Source organism: Dunckerocampus dactyliophorus, chromosome 9 (genome assembly GCF_027744805.1).
Source record: "Dunckerocampus dactyliophorus isolate RoL2022-P2 chromosome 9, RoL_Ddac_1.1, whole genome shotgun sequence".
NCBI lineage: Eukaryota > Metazoa > Chordata > Actinopteri > Syngnathiformes > Syngnathidae > Dunckerocampus > Dunckerocampus dactyliophorus.
Window position 1 is genome coordinate 26,022,034 of NC_072827.1, and position 19,428 is coordinate 26,041,461.

Below are 19,428 nucleotides of genomic sequence, written 5' to 3' on the forward strand. Positions count from 1 at the left end.
GTGCATTTAAATATCAATGATTTCTCTCATTGTAAATAAAATGAAATGTGTGCAATGTGAAGTGTCCCAAGTTTCACAGTGTGACCCCTCACCTATGAGCTCTTTGTTCCGGACGTCTAGTGCCATGTTTCTCAGTGCAGTGGCCACAGAACAAACCACCCGGTCGTTATCCATTCGCAGCAGCTCCACTAGGATAGGCAGTCCTTTCTCCTTACGCACTGCGGCACGGATGTAGGCTGCAAACTGCAGCCACACAGGTAAATGGTAGGCGTTAATGCGCTTTTACGTCACCTTGCATCATTTTCAAAGAGAAACAATGTTTATTATTGTGATTGCAGTGTGGTATAGAGCCATGCTGAGAACTGTTTCTAATATTTGGGTTTCCTTCTTTACATGCAAAAATATAGCACTTGTACTGCGTGTGTGTAGACAGCAACATAATACCTTCCAGTTGCCTGCTGAAAGGTTCTGAAGTGACCCAGCAGCACCCTCCAGGGTAGAAGGATTTGAGCTCTCAGCTAGTAGTGTCAAGTAAGGCTTAACCACTGCAGGGTGCCACAGCATTTCAGCACCCGTGGGTGGCTTGGAGAAGCCCGGGATCGGCCCCACACCGTCCCACTGAGGAAACAACCACCGCATTTAGTTGGAGTGCAACATGTACAGTCATAATATAGGTATTAAACAGGTATGTGTGACTTAAATGCCCTTTTTGCATACTCACAGTGTCTTCTTGGGAGTTCTTTTTTTTCTTCTTCTTCTTCCTTCCCCAGCAGCTGGAGGTCACCTCTTTGCAGGGCGATTCGCTACCCAGAAGGCCGTCTACCTCCTGCACCCCTATCAGTCGAGATGGCGGCAGCTCCAGCTCCAGCCGATAGGACAGGTTCCTCAGCGTGCAAATGCAGTTCTCCACTATCTGATGGCGGGCACAGACAAGATGAGAAGAGCAGCTTTGTAAGTTACAACGACACAATAAACGGCACACTATAGTAGCACTACAGCAGCTATGGGGCATATGCCTACTTTGTCTGCATCGAAAAAGCGTAAAAAAGAGGGTTTGTCATATATTCATGGTCTACGGATTTATACATGCAAACCAGCAGGTGGTGCCAAGTGACTTCTTCAAAGCGAGCCTGAGCTTTTCTTCCTGTCAGTCACACACACCAGTGCCCTGGAGAGATGCAGTCACGACACAAGAGGGCCGTGTAGGTGTGGATTTTTTTCTCCCATAATAATACAAAGTTTCATTTAAAAACTGCATTTTGTGTTCAGTTGTGTTGTCATTGAATAATATTTAAATTTGCTTGATGATCTGAAACATTTAAGTGTGGCAAACATGCAAAAAATAAGAAATCAGGGAGGGGTCCAAACACTTTTTCACACCACTGTACATGGTGTTGGAATTGCACTGCTGTTCATGTGTTCAGGTCAGAATAAAGTTATAAAAGAGCGTCAAACTCTGTGAGATTCTGTGGGGACACTGCACTGTGCCTCTGTGTGTCGTCATAACAGAGGCACGACTAGCCATGATGCATATCTGTTAATTTTGCTAAAAAAATAACGTGATTAATAAAATAAACTAGTTACTGCCATTTTTCACAACCCTATACACTCTCCTCCCCTCCACACACACTCTTGATCAAAATTTTAAGGCCTGTTAAAAAGAAATCGCAAGAATTTACATTTTGCACTGTTGGATCTTAAGGAAATTCTTAGTGGAGCTTCAAAATGCAAAAAGAAGAAATGGGAGTGAGACAAAAAAAATTGAGCAAGCAATTTATTGCCAACAACCATTAAACTGAAATAGGTTCCTCATCAGCTGATCAAAAGTTTAAAGAACATTTTCAAAAAAGGACTCAGTAACGAGTAGCTGCGCCATTCTTGTTAATCACATGCAAAACTGGTTTGGGCATGCTTGATACCAGTGTTTCCAGGAGGCTACAGGGAATGTTGCTCCAGTTGGTGAAGATGGCTTCACGCAGGGCATTCACTGTCTGGAACTGACATTTTTTGTAAACTTCTTTTGCCATCCAACCTCAAATGTTCGTAACTGGATTTAGATCAGGGGAACACGCAGTATGGTCCAAAAAAGTGAGGTTATTCCTCTGGAAGAAGTCCATTGTGAACTGTAGCGCTGCCCTGTTGAAAAAGCCATTACCACGCAGACGGGGACCTTCAGTCATGAGGGATGCCTCCTGCAACATCTCCAGCTGCTGTTTGACGCCCATCGCTTGCACAACCTGAAGCTCCATTGTTCCACTGAAGGAAAAAACGCCCCAGATCATGATGGCTTCCCTCCACTCTGCTGTGTAGAAAACATCTCAGGTGGCATCGTCGAGGTTACATTTGTTCTCATCAGAGAATAGAACTTTCTTCCACTTTTCAATGTCCCATGTTTGGTGCTCCTGTGCAATTTCCAAAAGGGCAATTTTGTGACGTTGAAGGAGACGAGGCCTTGGAAGACGTTCTCTTGCAGATGCCATCTGATGGTTATTAGACTGCACTCGGCATCAGTGACAAACATCAGGGCTGGTGACATTTTTTGGGTCAAACACTTAACTTCCTTGTCCCATAATCCTCAGGATCTTTTAAGAAGTTTCATCTTATTGTGTCCAACCTCAACCTTTCTCATTAGATTACAACTTTTTTCTCTTAATATTTGGATTTTATTCTTCTAAAATTAGTGGTTTTTGCTGCTGTTTTTTTTTTTTTTTTTTTTTTTTTTAATAAAATACAAATGGCCCCCGGTCTTACATAAGACACCCCTGGTTTAGCACAACCAAACTTCAACTTATTTTCTACAAAGTGTGATTAGGTCTAAAAAGGTACAAATTGCTAATTATAAAACAACAGTAAAAATACACAAGTAAAAAAAAGTAAGTAAAATAAAAATAAAAATAAAGTAAATACATACATTATGAAAACATTAACCAAAGTTACATACACACCATGCAAACCCCTGAGGAGAAGAAAATAGTAAAAAACGAGCAAAGACATGTACCGTCAATTCAATAACTCAGTTCAGAACAAGTACAGTATGTCCATTTTCCCCCGGATGGCCTGCTCACATGTTTTGCTCGTACTAAACATGTGCCTGACCGTGAGGTGTCCTGCATTGTACCTTGCTGTCGAAGTCCGAAGTGTTTACGCAGGCTTTGATGACGTAGAGGAGTGAGTCAACCAGGCCCTCACAGGTGCGCATCTGTTTTCTGGCCTCCTCCCCAGCTGAGCTCAGGTTCCTGTTGAAAACGCAAACACACATGCACACATGCCATCAAGATGTGCAAACACACACTGTGACAGAACAGTGTGTGCGCTCTACTTGTGTAATCATTCCTCTATCGCAGTGGTTCTCAACTGGTTTGGCTTCAGGACAAACGGCAAAATTTTTCAACTCAAATTACTCGAATATCTTTCATTTCATGGAAAGACAGTGCGGTTTGAATTTGAGGTGGTGCAAAATAATACCATCTGCCGGCACAAAACAAGTTTAACATTTCCGGAACGATATGTTTTTATCCACAAACTCAACATTATTAAACAAAAAGTGTCTAAAGGTTTTCTGTTTTACGTTTGGTCTCAGTTGCTAACTCGGCAGACAGATCACTAAAAGAGTCAAGTTGAGTTTCACTTCAGGGCCTTTGCTTCGAAGCGCTGTAAAACTCAGCCAATTAAGACTTACATAAGATACAAAATAATTTATCTGTGACAGTCAACATAAACAAATCCATTTAAGCAAATGAGCTAGCTCGATGCTAATTTACACTGAAAATCCCATATACGCACTAGCGATTAGCATTGGCGATTTTACATTGCGATTTCAAACACCTCCAAATATGGCAAGCAATAGATAACTAAGATTCACATCCTCCTTAAATAGCTGTTATACAATAAGCATGTAATACTTACAGCTAAACACTTTTTAAGCCTCAACAATAAACAGCATTGCACATTCAACATCTTAACGGTAGGCTCGACACTGAAAAATTGATACCTCCGACACCAAAGCTTTATCCTCCGAAATCGATTCTCAAATCAAAATATCGATACTTTGATAGTTCAGTCATTTGAGGTAATGCATGTTATTAACAGGAACACGGTGGAAAGTAATTAAATCAAAGAGATCTTGTTTAAATGATACGCGCATATGTGCAACACCGAATATGGCATTTGAGAGGCAGAGAGAGGAGGACAGCAGTCAGAGCACAGTGTCAGGTTCTGCTCGGGCAGGACAGATATCTCTGGCATCGTCCTTGAGTGCTGCTGTGAGGCACTATCCGGGTACAAAGGGATGCAAATGTGGAGCTTTATGTAGCGCTAAGCACTGTTGCTATTAGTTGTTCAAACTAAAACAAATTATACAGAGCAATTGCAATAAGCGACTAGCTCTTTGAAAACAAGCACACAACAACACGAAACTTGGGAATTTTTAAGCAACTTTCCAACAAAAAAAACAAGCCCAAACAACAGGGAATTGCGAATTGGGAAGTGACTTAACAAAAAAAAAGTTCAAAGCCCAAGCCAACCGTGTAATGCTGACAATGCTTGCTGATCCTCTATGACAGCAGGTTTCAAATAGCACTGCAGAGTGTTGTTAATACCTCAAGGAGCATTAATAAACAACATCCCGTGGCATAAAAACATCCCTTCTGAATAAAAGCACAGGATTAACACCCACGACCCACCAGTTGATAATCATTGATCTTTTGTGTATTGAATGTGTGTGGTCTGACGGAACACAAACAAACAGACATCATCTTTCAGCATGATCATCTGTGAAATGGCAATCATTCCACATTGAAGGAGCATAAAAGATGCTAATAGAAAACGGGTATTGTTTGCAACTGTGACTCATCCGCTTTTACATTTGGCCACCCTTCAAAACAAATGAGGTTTCGCAATACGTGCATAAACAGCAGTTGTCCACAAGGGGGCGCTAGTGCCATATGTGTGCATCAGGCGGTTACCTCAAACAACCTGTGGTGTTCCTCAGCACCAGCGATGAGTGGAATTTGAGCTTGTGGTCCTCTTCAAAGGTGGAGCTGCTCCATCCAGAATGGGGGATGATCACAGTGTTGGTCAGGGTGGTTAAGGCGTCGTGAATGATTGTCATCTTGACGGCGTCGCACGACGACAGGTTCCACAGCACCCCTGTGGATTTAAAGCACGCAAGCCTCAGGTTATGTCAGCTGTCGTGTGCAGTTAGGGGAACCCTACAGAGACAAGACAACAATCTGGGCTTTTAATAGCTCAGTGTGAGCTGACCAAATACACACAAAAAACACATGCGGAGAGTTTAAGTGGAAAAATATTCACATCCATCTTCCACATCACAGCAGAACCCACTCAGGGTCCATCCATCCATCCACCTTCTATGCCGCTTATCCTCATTAGGGTTGCGGGTATGCTGGAGCCTATCCCAGCTGACTTGGGGCGAAATGTGGGATACACCAGTCAGCCAGCCAATCGCAGGGCACATATAGATAAACAACCATTCACACTCACATTCATACCTATGGACAATTTAGAGTCGCCTATTAACCCAACATGCATATTTTGGGAGTGAGTGAGGTTGCCGGAGTACGGGGAAAACCCACGCATGCACGGGGAGAGCATGCAAACTCCACACAGAGATGCACAGTCAGGGTCATGAATGAAAAAAGCTAGAACAAAAGGCCATGGGCCCTACTATATGAAATAAAACAAATAATGTGATGCATCTTTTTACAATGACGCCCTGCTTCCTCTCAATTCAAATATACTTTTGGTAGCCACTGATAATCATGCTTGGCAGTCTTTGAATCCGCATCTGTCAGGGATTAGCCAGTATGTAGCATGTTCCTCTAATTAGATGGCTCTCACTACCAGGCTGTATGCTGCGGCACATCCTGACTTCTGTGGGAAACCAGAAACATTGGAGAAGGCTTGTGCTGCAAATAAACATTGGAGAAGGCTCACACAACAATGTGACAACAATATGACAAAGTGCTTGACAAAATAACACAGAGCATTGCTAGTCCGGCCCGAACTCCGATGACGACTGTGTTGCTAGCCTCTGTGTTTATATCCTCTCCCTTCACAGTACTCCCCTCTTTAATTGAACCAATGGAGATGATAATAGCCTATAATAGGGCCCTGGAGCCTATTTACACACACTGCTGACAGCTACGGGCCTGCCAAGCAATGCCGCTTCCCATCTAAAGTGCATTAAATCCATTAAAACCCAGAACTGCATGAGAGTATTTCATTTTCACTAAAAACATCAGCTCAAATTAGAATGTACTCAGATTAGGCCAATGTGTGAGTGCAACAGCACCCAAGCACGGCACACAACCACCTTTTGCATGATTAGGCCATGCACATCGGTATGCACGTGTGCGATTGCTCTTCCAAGTTCTTAACGATAACTAACACATTTCGTATTAGAAATAAACTACAAATACTCCAAATAATCCAAAGTTCAAACCCAAAACACGCTCGCTCACCTGCAAATACATTTGTGTGCATAATAAAGACGTGCCATTCAATTAACGCGACCTCTCCTATCACAGGTAAAAAATGGCAGCCGTCACCTTGCACAGAAGATATACAGTTAGGTTATGTACAAGTTCCATTCCTAGACTGTGATATAAGTCAAGTTTTGGTGTAAGTCGGTTCTTATACCTAAATTGTACTTAAATGAACTCCTAAGTCACTCACGTGGTACACAAAACACGTGAAAGACATTGCGTAATATAAATATTAAATGCCAGAATTACATGAAACAGCCATAAAAATGCCTTACAGTCAGCCCTGTGGTCGTCTTGCACACTGGGGCACGTTACAAGACGTGAGAGACAGACTTACTGGCAGGAGGAAGTCTCAATAATGAGACCCCTACTACTTTTCACTGTCCCTTTCATACAGTAGGAGCTAAACTTTTATTTATGTCACAAAATGACAATACGCAAACAGGCTGAAGTGAATCCCCTTGTCACCCAACGTGCTGCGTAGAGAGAGAGGAGGAAAACAAACACGCATGCACATGTCGATATATTGAGGCTGGCAAAATTGAGTCTCGAGTTTGTTTTTATTTGTCGTGCGGTCCATTGATTTATTGATTAGCGTGGCTTGCCTATCAATATCTATTATCTTTATTGAAGAATCTTGATGGTGAAGACAGCTAGAAGCAGAGAGTGAGCAGGGGAGGGGACGCCATCCTTGCACATGCGATGAGTTGTTGAATTCAACAGTGTTTCGCGCCTTCTTTTTTTGCCGCACTCGCAGCTTTCTTTGGCCCCGTGGCGGGTTATTTAGCAGTCACACGGACAGTGGGTCAACAACGCGTAGGGTGCTTTGTCTGGCCACTTGATTCCGTGGGATGATACAGTGTCGGGCAAACGGACTAGTTTGTTTGGCGCAATATTGTATAACCAAGACGGTGCACCAAAAAGCAAATCATACAAAACTGGGGCGGTCGAAAACTGAGGTTCAACTGTATATTCTCTGAAGGGGAGCCTTGCATGTCCTTCAGCAGCCTCTTAGCCAATTTATGGCAATGAATGTGTTCAGCGGCACAGAAACGTCCACAGTGGACTCGACGCAGCAGCGTCCATAACTCATGCCTGACAGTTCCAAGCTGCCGTGTTCTCAGTGACATGTTCACAGGTGGCGTGACCCGCTTTAGAAGCAACGACTCGGTGTGTGTTTACCTTAGGTCAATGTTATGACACCATGACCAGCAGTCTGTCCTGAGCAAAGCTCAAGAGGGCAAATCGAGTTAAAAGGGAACAGCTGCAAGCACTGAGCCATACCCCAACAATATTCGAACTGGCCTATTGTTTGAGGTCGGCCGCCACCGTAAACTATGAACGCTATCACAAAAGAAAGCTTGTTCGTTAAAATGAAGCCACAATCCATTAGACTGCCACTTCATTTAACCTCGAATAATTAATTTGGGATTTGGGTTTGTTACTGACTATCCTTTCCGAGGACACCCAAAAGCGTCTTGCCTTGAAGTATTCTGGGAGCAAAGCCAAAACGTTTATCTTGGGACACAGACATATTTATGTTAAGTCTGGCATTAGCGATGAGCTTTTGGCAGCTTGAAGATTACGTGCAAGGTTTAAAGCGAATGCAGATGTCGAGACAATCAAATCATTTCAATTTCTACCGCTGGTGACACGATCTGATGAAATGTCTACAGTATCTCGCAAAAGTGAGTCCAGCCCTCACATTTCAGCAGCCTTCTCAAAGTAGAATATGGATATAACTTAAGAGTAGTCAGTGTACATCTTGTATAGCCGTTGTGGATTTTACACACCTGGGTACACCTCACAGTGAACATGTCCAAATTGTCTCCTTGGTTTCAATATTTAGTGTGAGCACAATTGCAATCTAGCACCGCCTTTATCGTCTTGGGCATGGAATTCACCAGTTGTTACTGGTACCCTTTAACACAACAGTGGTTCACTTCTTCTTACACTTTTTAAACACCGCCTTGTATAACGATTTTATGATTATTTTATGATTAATCAAACCAATCTGTAAATATCTATTGAAGGGTATATGACCTTCATTCCAGGGTATTTGACCATTTATGATGTCATTTACGATCTCATGTAAGTAGTTAACTGGCTCCAGAACTGACCGTGATAAGTGAGAGTTTCACTAAGTAGGAGTCCTTATTTCAATTTAAATGGAATATTTTTGTTGTTAGATCATAGAAAACCTGTTTACGACATTCTGAATATATTTTTTTACATTATTATAGTCTTCTAGACATGGAATAACACCCCTATTGTCACCGTCACAGTCATATTAGCCAATATAGAAGACATAATAACAGAAACTAAGCAATTTAAAATGCAAATAAGACGCATGCGTGTTGCTGTCAACAGGAGTCCTACAGATTTGATATTTTGAAATTCCAGACTTTTTACAGGCTCAGTTAATAGATGTCGATTATTAGAGCTGCAATAATTAATATTCTGTCATTCGATTATCTTATTTTTTTTAATTTAAAAATGCAAATATCCTTGATTTCGGCCTTTCGAATGTGAATATATTTTATTTTCCGTTTATTTTTGCGTTTTAGGCAAAACAAGTTATTCACACACATTAGCTTTGACTATGGAAAACTGACTTTTTACATTTTTGCCTGCATTCTGGTATGTTGCGGACCAAACCACGAACTGTTTGCGTTTGGTTCATATTGATTTGGTCCGTCTACGGCTTAACCAATTACTCGTTTAATGGAAACAACAAGCTTCGGATTAATCGACTAAGAAAATATTTGTTATTTGCAGCCCCGTGGTATTGCGTGATTAAATTATGAAATATTCACATTTCATTTCACGCCACCATGTCATTTCCAGGAGATTACAGGTAATGTAGCTAATACAAAGGGCTGGAGGAGGATAAGCGTAGAGAGCTGGATTCAACTTATCAGTCTCCCCACATGTTTTCCACGATGCGCTGCCCCCTCCAGAGGTGGGAGTAAGTCAGTGTTCTGCAAGTCTTAAGTATGTCTTAAGTCTTTAATTCCAAGCCTCGATTCACAAAAAATGACAAATGACAGCGCTGAGAGGCTTGACCTCGCGATCTTAAATGGAGAGAGCAATAACCACAACAGCTGCTGGGGAAGAGCAGGCGGCCATGAGGCTACAATTCTGTGTCCAGGCAACATGACCCCTGACCTGGGGGGGGGGGGTTATGCTTCTTAATGAAGCATAACTAGCACCTGGACCTCCCTGTAGAGCTCCCAGGAGCCACTTGTCACTATAAGCTTGTTAACCGAGTGTCTGACAACATTTCTGACTGCTTTCTAACAGTAATGATGTCTTAAAGGGAAACCGCACTTTTTTCGGAATTTTGCCCATTAGACACAGTCTTTATGTGAGACATGAACACACGTCTTTCTCTTTTCTGTGCATTCTAAAGATATAAAAACAGATACAAAGACAGCGCTCATTACTGCGCGTAATGGGATACACCTATGCTGCCGACAAAGACCGCTATTAAAACACCTCCTTTTAAGATTACCGGAACTCCTTTCCTGGGCGCATTGATTTCACATAGCAACATAGAAATGAACACCTACCATTCACTTTTCCAAACTCCAAATAAAAACACAGCAGCAATAGCAGCTCCGATATGTAGCGTTACCGTTTGGTTGTGGTCTGAAGCACTGTTAGCACTGCGAGCTGACGCGTTGCGGTCGAGTGTGTGGTGAAGCTAGTCGCTAGCCGGCTAGTAGCTAGCTCGTGTGGTGCGGCAAGGTGTCAATGCGCCAGTAACGTAGTTCGATCGGCGTAACAATGTTAATACTAATAATAACAATGTCGCTGTAGCTTGGTTAATATGCACATCACATTATATGTCAATGGAGCGTTGTTGAGGCTTTTTGGAGGTTTTTTTCAGAAGGCTTTACAGGTGGAACTGTTTTCTATTATGTGCATTCTTATGTGTCTTTGTAGCTGTTTTTATATCTTCAGAACACACAGAAAAGAGAAAGACGTGTCTTCATGTCCCACGTAAGGATTGTGGATGATGGGCAAAATTCCCCAAAAAGTGCAAACTGGCTGACTCGGGTAGACATAAGTGGTTGTCAACATAACAAAAACAAAAATAGCCATGACTTGCGCATTTATTTGTGACTTTGGCTAGAGACATAACTCGTATCTTACAGAGCTGATCATTTTGTAATTTCGGTGTACAGTAGATCACCACTATTGGCGCTGACGGCAAAAAAAACTTGACTCCCTCGCTCACAGTGCAACCAAAAATAACGCAAGTAACACATTGTTGGGTAACTTCCTGTTGGGGAAGAGTGTGTGGGCTTCCCAGCATGACCTGCAGGTTATAAATGTGTATAAAATAGTATTGTGTTGCATGTATATTGGTGTGTAAGCATCTATTTCGACTCATGCATAGTCCGAGTGGTACTGTTACATCGTGTGCTCCGTGTGTGTTCATTTTGGTTGCACCGTGAGTGAGGTAGGCTTTTGGGTTTATCAGTATCTGTTGGTTTGTGAAGTGTGAGTAAGGGTGCAAATATCAAGCTGATTCACTGCATGTAACAAACGTCCCCTTATGCAAGGTGAAATATGCCTCTGACGTCTTCCTGTGCAACTCAAGCTTTACCAATAAAAGGAAAATAAGATGATTTTTCTACCCATCTGCGGCCTAACTATGGAGATTATAAGCACCAAATGGCGTATTTTCGTACAAAACTAAAGTTTTGATCTAAATTCTGTGAATTTGCAAGGATCCACTGACTGTATTTCTTGACTACAATGGCAATTAAAGCGGCATGCTCAACTGTTTCTCTGCTGCCTAACAATTAAAAAAAAAAAAGAAATGATAATGAGTGCATTTTTATTGTGAAGCTTACTTAGCACTGAACAGGATCATGTTTTATTGCTGTGGAACTGGACAGTCATCACGTTGCTGTTGTTACTTGTGATAATAATGATACTACAACACACATTGACATGAACGGAGCAATTTTCCTAGAAATAACCCCTTTGGCTTTCAATATTCACGCCAACAAAAGCGGCCTGTATGTATGTCGATGTCAGCTTAAGCGAACTCTGTTTCGCAGAACAGGGCGGACCAGAACTTGATGAGTTGCTCGTCATAAACGTCTTCCGCTGTAGTGTTAAATGAAAGCTCTTTATATCGTCTCAGTTACACACGCAGCAGGTCTTTTGGGCCTTTTCTACATCTTGAAACTTATTCTTTTTCTAAGTAAAAACCCTGTTCTGGTTTTTGTTTAAATATAGACGCAGTCAGTCATTCTGTTTTTCTATTTTGCTCCAGCTAATTAAGGAGTTAAAAAGGGAATCCCATTTCATTCCATCCCCTCCAACAAAATATACTACAGTACCCCGTTACAGTCTGTCTTTATTTCGTGAAGGCTATCCTCAATGGACCTGTAACCTGAGACTGTTGGAACATGGGCTGAATCTGAGCAAAAACAGCTGACTCAACCACCTGGGAGCCAAATGTCTTGGCTTGCTTATCCCTGCTCCGCCCTGATCCCAAACAGTATACACTGTTTGTTGGGCTCAGATGATAAAACAAAAGTGACATCTGTTATGCCTCCGATGCTGCAATCTGTGTGAAAGAGGCAAAAGGTGTACAAGGTCTGCCGACTTACCCGTCACGAGCTCGCGCACCTCCGCGTCCACAGTCTTTCTCAGTAGTCGAAGCAAAGCCGGGATGCCTCCTGCATTCCTCAGAGCGATCTTGTTGTCATCCATCACTTTACCATAAACAAGGTTCCTCAGAGCTCCACAGGAGTTTCTCTGGACCTCAAGGACTTTGTGGTCTAGCAAGTCCACCAGGTGTTTGACGCCGCCGAGCCTACACACCTGTGGGGACAATCAGTGAGAGTCAACACACACAGAAGAAATATCGATGATGGATAGGATAATAGTATTTCCAACATGCTTAAAGTCACATTGACATACATCATGTTTACCCTTGCACCATTCAACATGTCCGAAAAGTAGTAGGAAGAAGCCAAGCTGAAAAGGGGCCCTATCCTACATTTACAACTTTTCAGACTTATGTATACAGTGATCCCTCATTTAACACGGGGGACAGATTCCCAAAATAGGCCGCAATAAGTGACATCCACGAAGTAGCCAACATCATTTTTTTTATTTTTTACAATTATTATATATGTTTAAAGACTGTAAGACCCCTCATCATACACTTTATACAGTTTCTCACATTTCTCTCTTACTTATACGCTCTCAAAAAAGTTCAAACCTTAGTTTGAATTTTAATGATCAACCTTAACGATCAACTCACACATACTTCACTCCCGTGACCGTACCCTTGTTAAAACATATTGCTGCAGACGAACCTTAGATTCATTTACAAGCTAGCAAGCAAGCAAACTGGCGATGACACAGGAGACGTGGCAGGACGGCACAAAGGAGATTGATTGGCAATGGTCTAGAGCCAATCAGGACGCAGAATACAATGGGCGATGCAGACAGATGAGGGAGAGAAGAGATAGACACTCAACTTCCCACAATGCAATTCTTCTTATATATAGCAAAACAGCGAAAGGTGAACCGCGATAGAGCGAGGGAACACTGTACAGTCAAACCTCAGTTTTAGAACGTCCCACAATTTGGAAGATTTGGTTTTCGATGAAAATTTACGCCAAAATGTCGCCTCGGTTTGTACACGGTCTCGGCTACCTTGCAATATAGCACATAACGAACTAGTCCATTTGCCCTGTACTGTATCATTCCGTGTGCCCAAACAAAGCGCCCTACGTGTCGGTTGCTCAATGTCCGTCCATTTTTTTATTGAGTGTGCCTGCTGAATAACCCGCCATAGGGCCAAAGGAAGCTGTGAGCGACAACAATTTCATAAAGAAGGTGAGAAACACTAAACTCATACGTATGCATGAAGATGAAGATGAAGATGGTGTCCCCTCACCTCCTCCCTTTATGCTCTTTGCCAACATGAGCAACAAAAACTTTGCCATAGGAAATTAATTACAGGCACCCAAAAATCCATCCATCCAATCCATTTTCTATACCGCTTTTCCTCATTAGGGTCGCGGGGCATTCTGGAGCATATCCCAGCTGACTTCGGGCGACAGGCATCCAAAAATATGAACAAAAATACATTTTATAGAGAATAATTACAGTCTTTACCCCTTTTGCAACACTGGCTTCCTTGGTTTCTTCTTTCCTCACCAGGATGGAATTTACTGTTGGACCGACTAGTTTGTGTAGCGCTCTCATTTGAGTTTGTGTGATCCAAGATGGCTGAAGAAACAAGCAATGCTGCGAGTATTGTCCGTCCACATCTTTATCAATGCCACAATATTCAATGCACCAAAGAGTAATATATGCGCTATACTGCATGATAACCGATACAGTGTATAAGAACCGAGGTAAAATGTTGGTTAAAAACCGGGATGCTCAAAAACCGAGGTTTCACTGTACTACTAGTACTGCTTACTATACTAGTGTCCCACTGGGATCCAATATCATTTAAGAAGCCCCCGGTATGAGCATGATAGGGTCTCTTTAATAATTCGGATCACAGGCTAGGAGATGAAAATACTACATTTACATTTTCATTTGGAGTAAAGAATTATATGCGCAAAAGAAAAAGAAAATCTACTTATGCTTTTCATTAGAGGCTATGAATCATCTTCGTGACATTTAGCATAGAAAAGTACAGGAAGTACAGAAAAAACCTTATATTTGACATCGTGTTGTGCACTCCTATGAAAGCATAATAACCAAAGTGGCATGACATGCATGTTTTGTACATTTTATAACCATTGACACTCGAGCGCTTACCTCAGCCTTGGTTCTGTTATCACCAAAGCAAAGGTGTTGAAGGTAGGCAGCTGCATTGGCCTGCACTGAGGGGAAGTGGTGCTGCAGCATGTGAATCACCTCTGTCAGCTCTGGGTCACGCCATGCAAACTCTCTACAAACAAGTTCAGAGGTGAAAGAATGGCATAAGGCGCAGAAATTGAGAGAAGGCCGATATTTTGTGATGAACCCCTTTCAGCAAACCTGCTGAGATGAGACTTGCTAACCAGGAACCAAGACAGGAACAACTCCTTTTATCAGAATACCAACACTTAAAATGATGCATTTTCATAGACATTCATATGGAATTGGTTCCCTGTTGCACCCGTTTAGAAGTAGTAATTGTCCTACATGCACGGGCCCTAACAAGGCGTCCAATGTGCAAAGTCAGGGGGATAACCAAAGGTCAGCACCGCATTTAACACTACGGCACAGCTGACCAACAAGTGTAGACGAAGCAGTTTTCTGTGGTGTGAAGATCTCTTGTTAGCTGGCCAGGTAAAGTACAGACAGCTTTACTACGCAGAAAGCTCTCGTTTGAATAGGAAGGGGAAACCGCTGTCGATCAAGCAGAAAAGCCAAAAAGTCGTGTGTGGGCGGGACGGTAACAGCGACATCACATACTGCGGCTACAGTACATAACTAGTATGGTATCATGACATACTTGAGTGTAATTTGACAATCATACAATGAAAGTAAGCTCATTTTGCTTTCTTCCAATTAAGTTCATTTCATAATAGCCAGAAAGACAGGATCTCTGTCAATCCATGAATAGACAAACATACATTTTCCTGTATTTATGTTGGGGTGTAGGGGTGTCCAATTAGTGCAATAATTGCAACTAATTAATTACAGTCATATTTATAGTTTTTTGCACCTTAATCTGTAGTTTAACTTAATAAATCCCAGCCATTTTTCTAAATTCAACCCCTTTTTGCACCCCCTCCATTTTAGACGATTTTAGGTGATTTTTCAAGGCACACACAATATTGTGTTGTCTGGCTATATAAACATGGAACCTACCAAAAGAAAAACATGTTATTCATATTTCAAAAACATTTTGGTGGAGGGTTCACCCAACTATGTTGCTCTAACCAGAGTTCACTGGATCTCAGCTGGCAGCTACTTGGGGGACCGGACACTTTTTTTGATGTGCTAACTTACAACACTGTGATTGATGGGTTTGTTTTATTCATTTGATATTATCTGAAGCAGCGGAGACGCAATAAGGTCAGTGTTCAATGTTCAAATGTTGTTAACTTCAGCAATTGATATGGACCTTAGGTTTTATTTTGCCTGATGCTTTCATTATTTGGACATAGCAATAACCCCCCCGGTGGACTAGTCTCAAATACAGTGGAACGTAAATGGCTAGGACCGCATCTGTTCCAGTCTGTTAAAAAAAATAATTATAAGGACACTTTTTCCTTTATAAATCAGTATTTTGATCTGCCACCATAATGAACTTAAGTGAAAAGACGTCAAAGTGAGGGCTGCTTTTATAGCTCATCGTCAGGGTTGAGCATGTGACGTCAACTCTGTGAGCAACCACAACTTTCGTCAACTATTTAGCTTGTTAGTTTTCTCGGTAGCAAGCAAACAATGGTAATTAAAGAGAGAAGGGAAGTGTTATTGCTAGTGGAACTAATCGATGCAGTACAAGTCATTTTCATCGCAAATGATGATCCGAAATGAAAGGAGAAGGCGTTTGCGGATATTTGCTGTCCACCGTCTGAATCAGGCAGGAAATAAGGTACGACCACAGCCCACCAATCACAGCCTTAGTTTTAGCTGTATTTTTCTGGAGGCGCACCCCACGCTAAGCACAGACTTGTAACTCGAAACTGAAACAGGTGAAATGCAACGAAATGAGTACAAGCATATTCTAGGGTGAGTACACGGTGTGTCCCGTGTACGAAAATGTGTACATGTTGGCAGGCCTGTGTATATTTCAAGAAAAAAAATCTGTCACTTATCAACTTTTTCTCCTTACATTATTCCTTTTTGCCATTTCTTTCCCCATTTTTTTTTTTTTTAAATGAGCCATGGGCCAATGAAAAATAAGCCTTTTGGACACCTGGCAACCACAACGCAAATGTGGCCTGCAATGAAAACAACTTTGACCCCGCTGCCTTATATCACACTCAGAAATGAGAACGTTTGCAGGCCTGAAACCTACCTGGGATCCTTCTGGATGCTGTCTATTGATGGCGAGCGTGTGGCATCGTCCACGACAGCAGCTTGGCGACTGTAGTTGGAGTCGCAGGGCCGGTACTGCGCTGAGCGATAAGGATCCGCATAGGTGGCTGCCGCGTTAAGAGCCAAGTTGTTTCTTTGGTAGGTCATGGCACTGCGCTGACTGGACGTCCGCTGGAGACTCCCCACACCTGAGGCCAAACAGGCAAATCCCTCAGAAATGAAATCCAAACAAAACACGCATGCAATCTGCCAGATCCGGGTAAGATTGGCTGCATTAGAAAGTTCAGGTTCAACTCTTCAAACAGATGAAAACACACTCCCGTTCAGGCCGACGCAGCAGATTCTCAAATCTGGAAACGATTAATGTGGTGGCTAAAACACGACTCCCATGGTTTCACGAAAACAAACTCCTCTTCTTCAAAAGGCCTGTTTGCTTGTCGATGTGTTTTTACAAGGTCACGTTCAGCCAGAGGGATTTCAACCTCTAACTACATTGGAAAAACTCAAATCAACCTGCTGGATCCACAAAAATCCTCTCCTCCATTCCTTCTCACCGCCACCGTATGCTTAAGCTAATCTTGCCAAACACAGCACAGTGGCAATGTTAAGCCGCGACCTGCTCTAAATAGCCAGATACCCACTAGGAAAGCATGGGCGTCACATGGCATGCTGAGTGCTTCTTTCTGACAATGCATCTTGCATCCTTCTTTGTTCCCCTCAGGTGATAAAATTACCTTTTTTTTTTTTTAATCTAATGGCTCACTACGACAGAGCAGCAGAAACAAATTCCGCCCCTCCTTCAAAACGGAACCACATGATGTGCGGACCTGTCAGATCTATCAGTTCAGACCATTTCTTGGCTTCCACTCCCTCCTACCAGAAACCAACACATTGTGATTTTTCGCGCCAAAAACACAATCACCTCGCATCAGTGTGCTTCCATGAGTCCATGCTGGATGATGATACATTTATTATTAGAAACACTTTGTTTATACTGATTCATTTAGCTTTCATTCTTATTTTAATTTCTCATTTTCTTATTTGGAAAAAACTGCATAGAACAACACCAAAAAATTGCGCCAACACCAAAATAATTCTCTTGTGGGTATAATTGGTAATAAAGGGCACGGCTAATCGTTTCTGACTTGTAATGTTTGCAGTGCTCTATTATTTTCTTCTTATGCCCACTGTAGCGTTTCCCCTAGGATTTTTTGAAGCTGTGGTGGTAGGCTGCACGGGAGGGCGGACTGCCGCCGCTGTGTCGTGCCGCTGCTGCGCTTGCAATTTTTTTTTAATGACAAAAAACAATTTTTATGACTTATTTATTTATTCACTTATTTATTAGGGATGTCTGATAATATCAGCCCAACAATATTGTCGGCCTGATATTGTCTGGTGTCTGATTTTTTCCCCATAATGAAAGCCGATATAGCACTTTAAGTGCCAAAGTCGCAACACTGCTGAACTTGCTGCTATGGTGCCTTGTGTAGTTAATACTTTACACCAGGAGATGGCAGACATCTCCGTAACTTCAATCTGAGTGGCATATGTGGGCATGTTTCTTATGTTTGTTATAGAAATCTGTCCTGTATAAAGCACTATTACAGTTACTATGACAAAAAGAACGCAGAGGCGAGCTATTTGTGTTTTATGTGACTGCCAACATTGGAATCGCAGACTGACAGAAACATTATGTCCATCAATAACAAAGCACATCGATTCGACAGTCTACAGAGAACATCCGAACGAAAAAACAAAACATACTTGTTGGTTAAAAATGTGTTGTATAAACTTAGTGTATTTTGTAAGTCTTTATTATTATGTATAAAATGTGCGTCAAACCTGAGGCACTCCTGCAGATGGTCCCCTGTTGAGTGTGGCTAGGGCTCAAGTATAACGGAGCCTGGAACATGCGGTCCTCAAAGATAGGTGCAATGTGACGCTCTGGGGAAATGGTGGACCTCAAGTCCTGGCCCAACTGGTTGTGTTGACTGGCATATGTGTTCCGTGTCCCTGAAAATATAAGACACTTGTCATGTTTTGCAGTGCAACTGTTCAGTCATGGAGGTCTGAGTCTACTCAAATATTTATAACTAATATTATAATAAAGGAATATTATCAATCAAAAAGGTGGTCCACTCGTCCTTTGAGTAGGAGTTCTGCAATCGCAGCTCGTCATTCCCACCACAGGGACTTGTACCCAGGCAGGAGAATGTGCTTACAAAAGGCATACTGAACACGGCAAAAAAACCCAAAAAACAAACAACTTGACTTAAAGCACAACTTGTTTAAGTGTTTCTTTACGGTTAAACTACTGTGCGTCAGGGTAGCTTGCCTCATATAACTGCCAGTATTTCTGTACTTCAGCTGCGAGGATCTCCTGCTTGCCTGCTGACATTTTTTTCCACGCGTCTCCGTCAAAGAGAAAAATTTGGAGGTGCACGGAGCGGGAATTTGCCGCATGAAAAGGGCCGCTCGAGGGGTCGTGGGTTCGAAAATGACATCATTTGTCCGCACGGACCTCGCGGATGCGGAAAGCATGAAACGGGGTGTGAGGGTGATGAACGGACGCTCCACTGGACTGAAGAAGACTTGAAGACGTTTAACTATACTATAAACAACAAATCAATAGATAAAGGCATTTTGTAGATTTGCATGGAGTGGAAAGAACAATACATAAGCCTTTACAATCTGCGGCAGCACATTGGCAAGAAATCTCTTCTGCTTTCCCTTCTTTACATACCAGCGTGGAGACAGACATGAGGAAATGTTGAACAGGAGAAAATCAAAATGGAGAAGAGCGAGCGGAAAAACGAAGAGGGTTAATGAGGCTGCTGAGGACCGTCAGAGACTTGAATATGGCGTTTGGCAGAGTGGTGAGTGAGAGGCCAAG

The 19,428-nt window shown here is 42.3% G+C and overlaps 1 protein-coding gene across 7 annotated transcripts in view; it reads right to left on the bottom strand.

Annotated features, from left to right (window-relative positions):
- LOC129187360 (plakophilin-4-like) overlaps positions 1–19,428 on the bottom strand; it is an 84,601-nt gene that overhangs the window by 8,626 nt on the left and 56,547 nt on the right. For 6 of the 7 annotated variants that reach the window (XM_054786498.1, XM_054786503.1, XM_054786497.1 and 3 more), the window contains 9 exons: positions 18,378–18,548; positions 16,516–16,723; positions 14,319–14,451; positions 12,140–12,353; positions 4,965–5,148; positions 3,119–3,236; positions 722–913; positions 445–618; positions 93–243 (listed from right to left, as the gene is read on the bottom strand). In XM_054786498.1, the coding sequence (XP_054642473.1) occupies positions 93–243; positions 445–618; positions 722–913; positions 3,119–3,236; positions 4,965–5,148; positions 12,140–12,353; positions 14,319–14,451; positions 16,516–16,723; positions 18,378–18,548 (1,545 nt within the window). The remainder of the gene's footprint in view (positions 1–92; positions 244–444; positions 619–721; positions 914–3,118; positions 3,237–4,964; positions 5,149–12,139; positions 12,354–14,318; positions 14,452–16,515; positions 16,724–18,377; positions 18,549–19,428) is intronic. The other variant, XM_054786502.1, reaches the window with a different exon arrangement.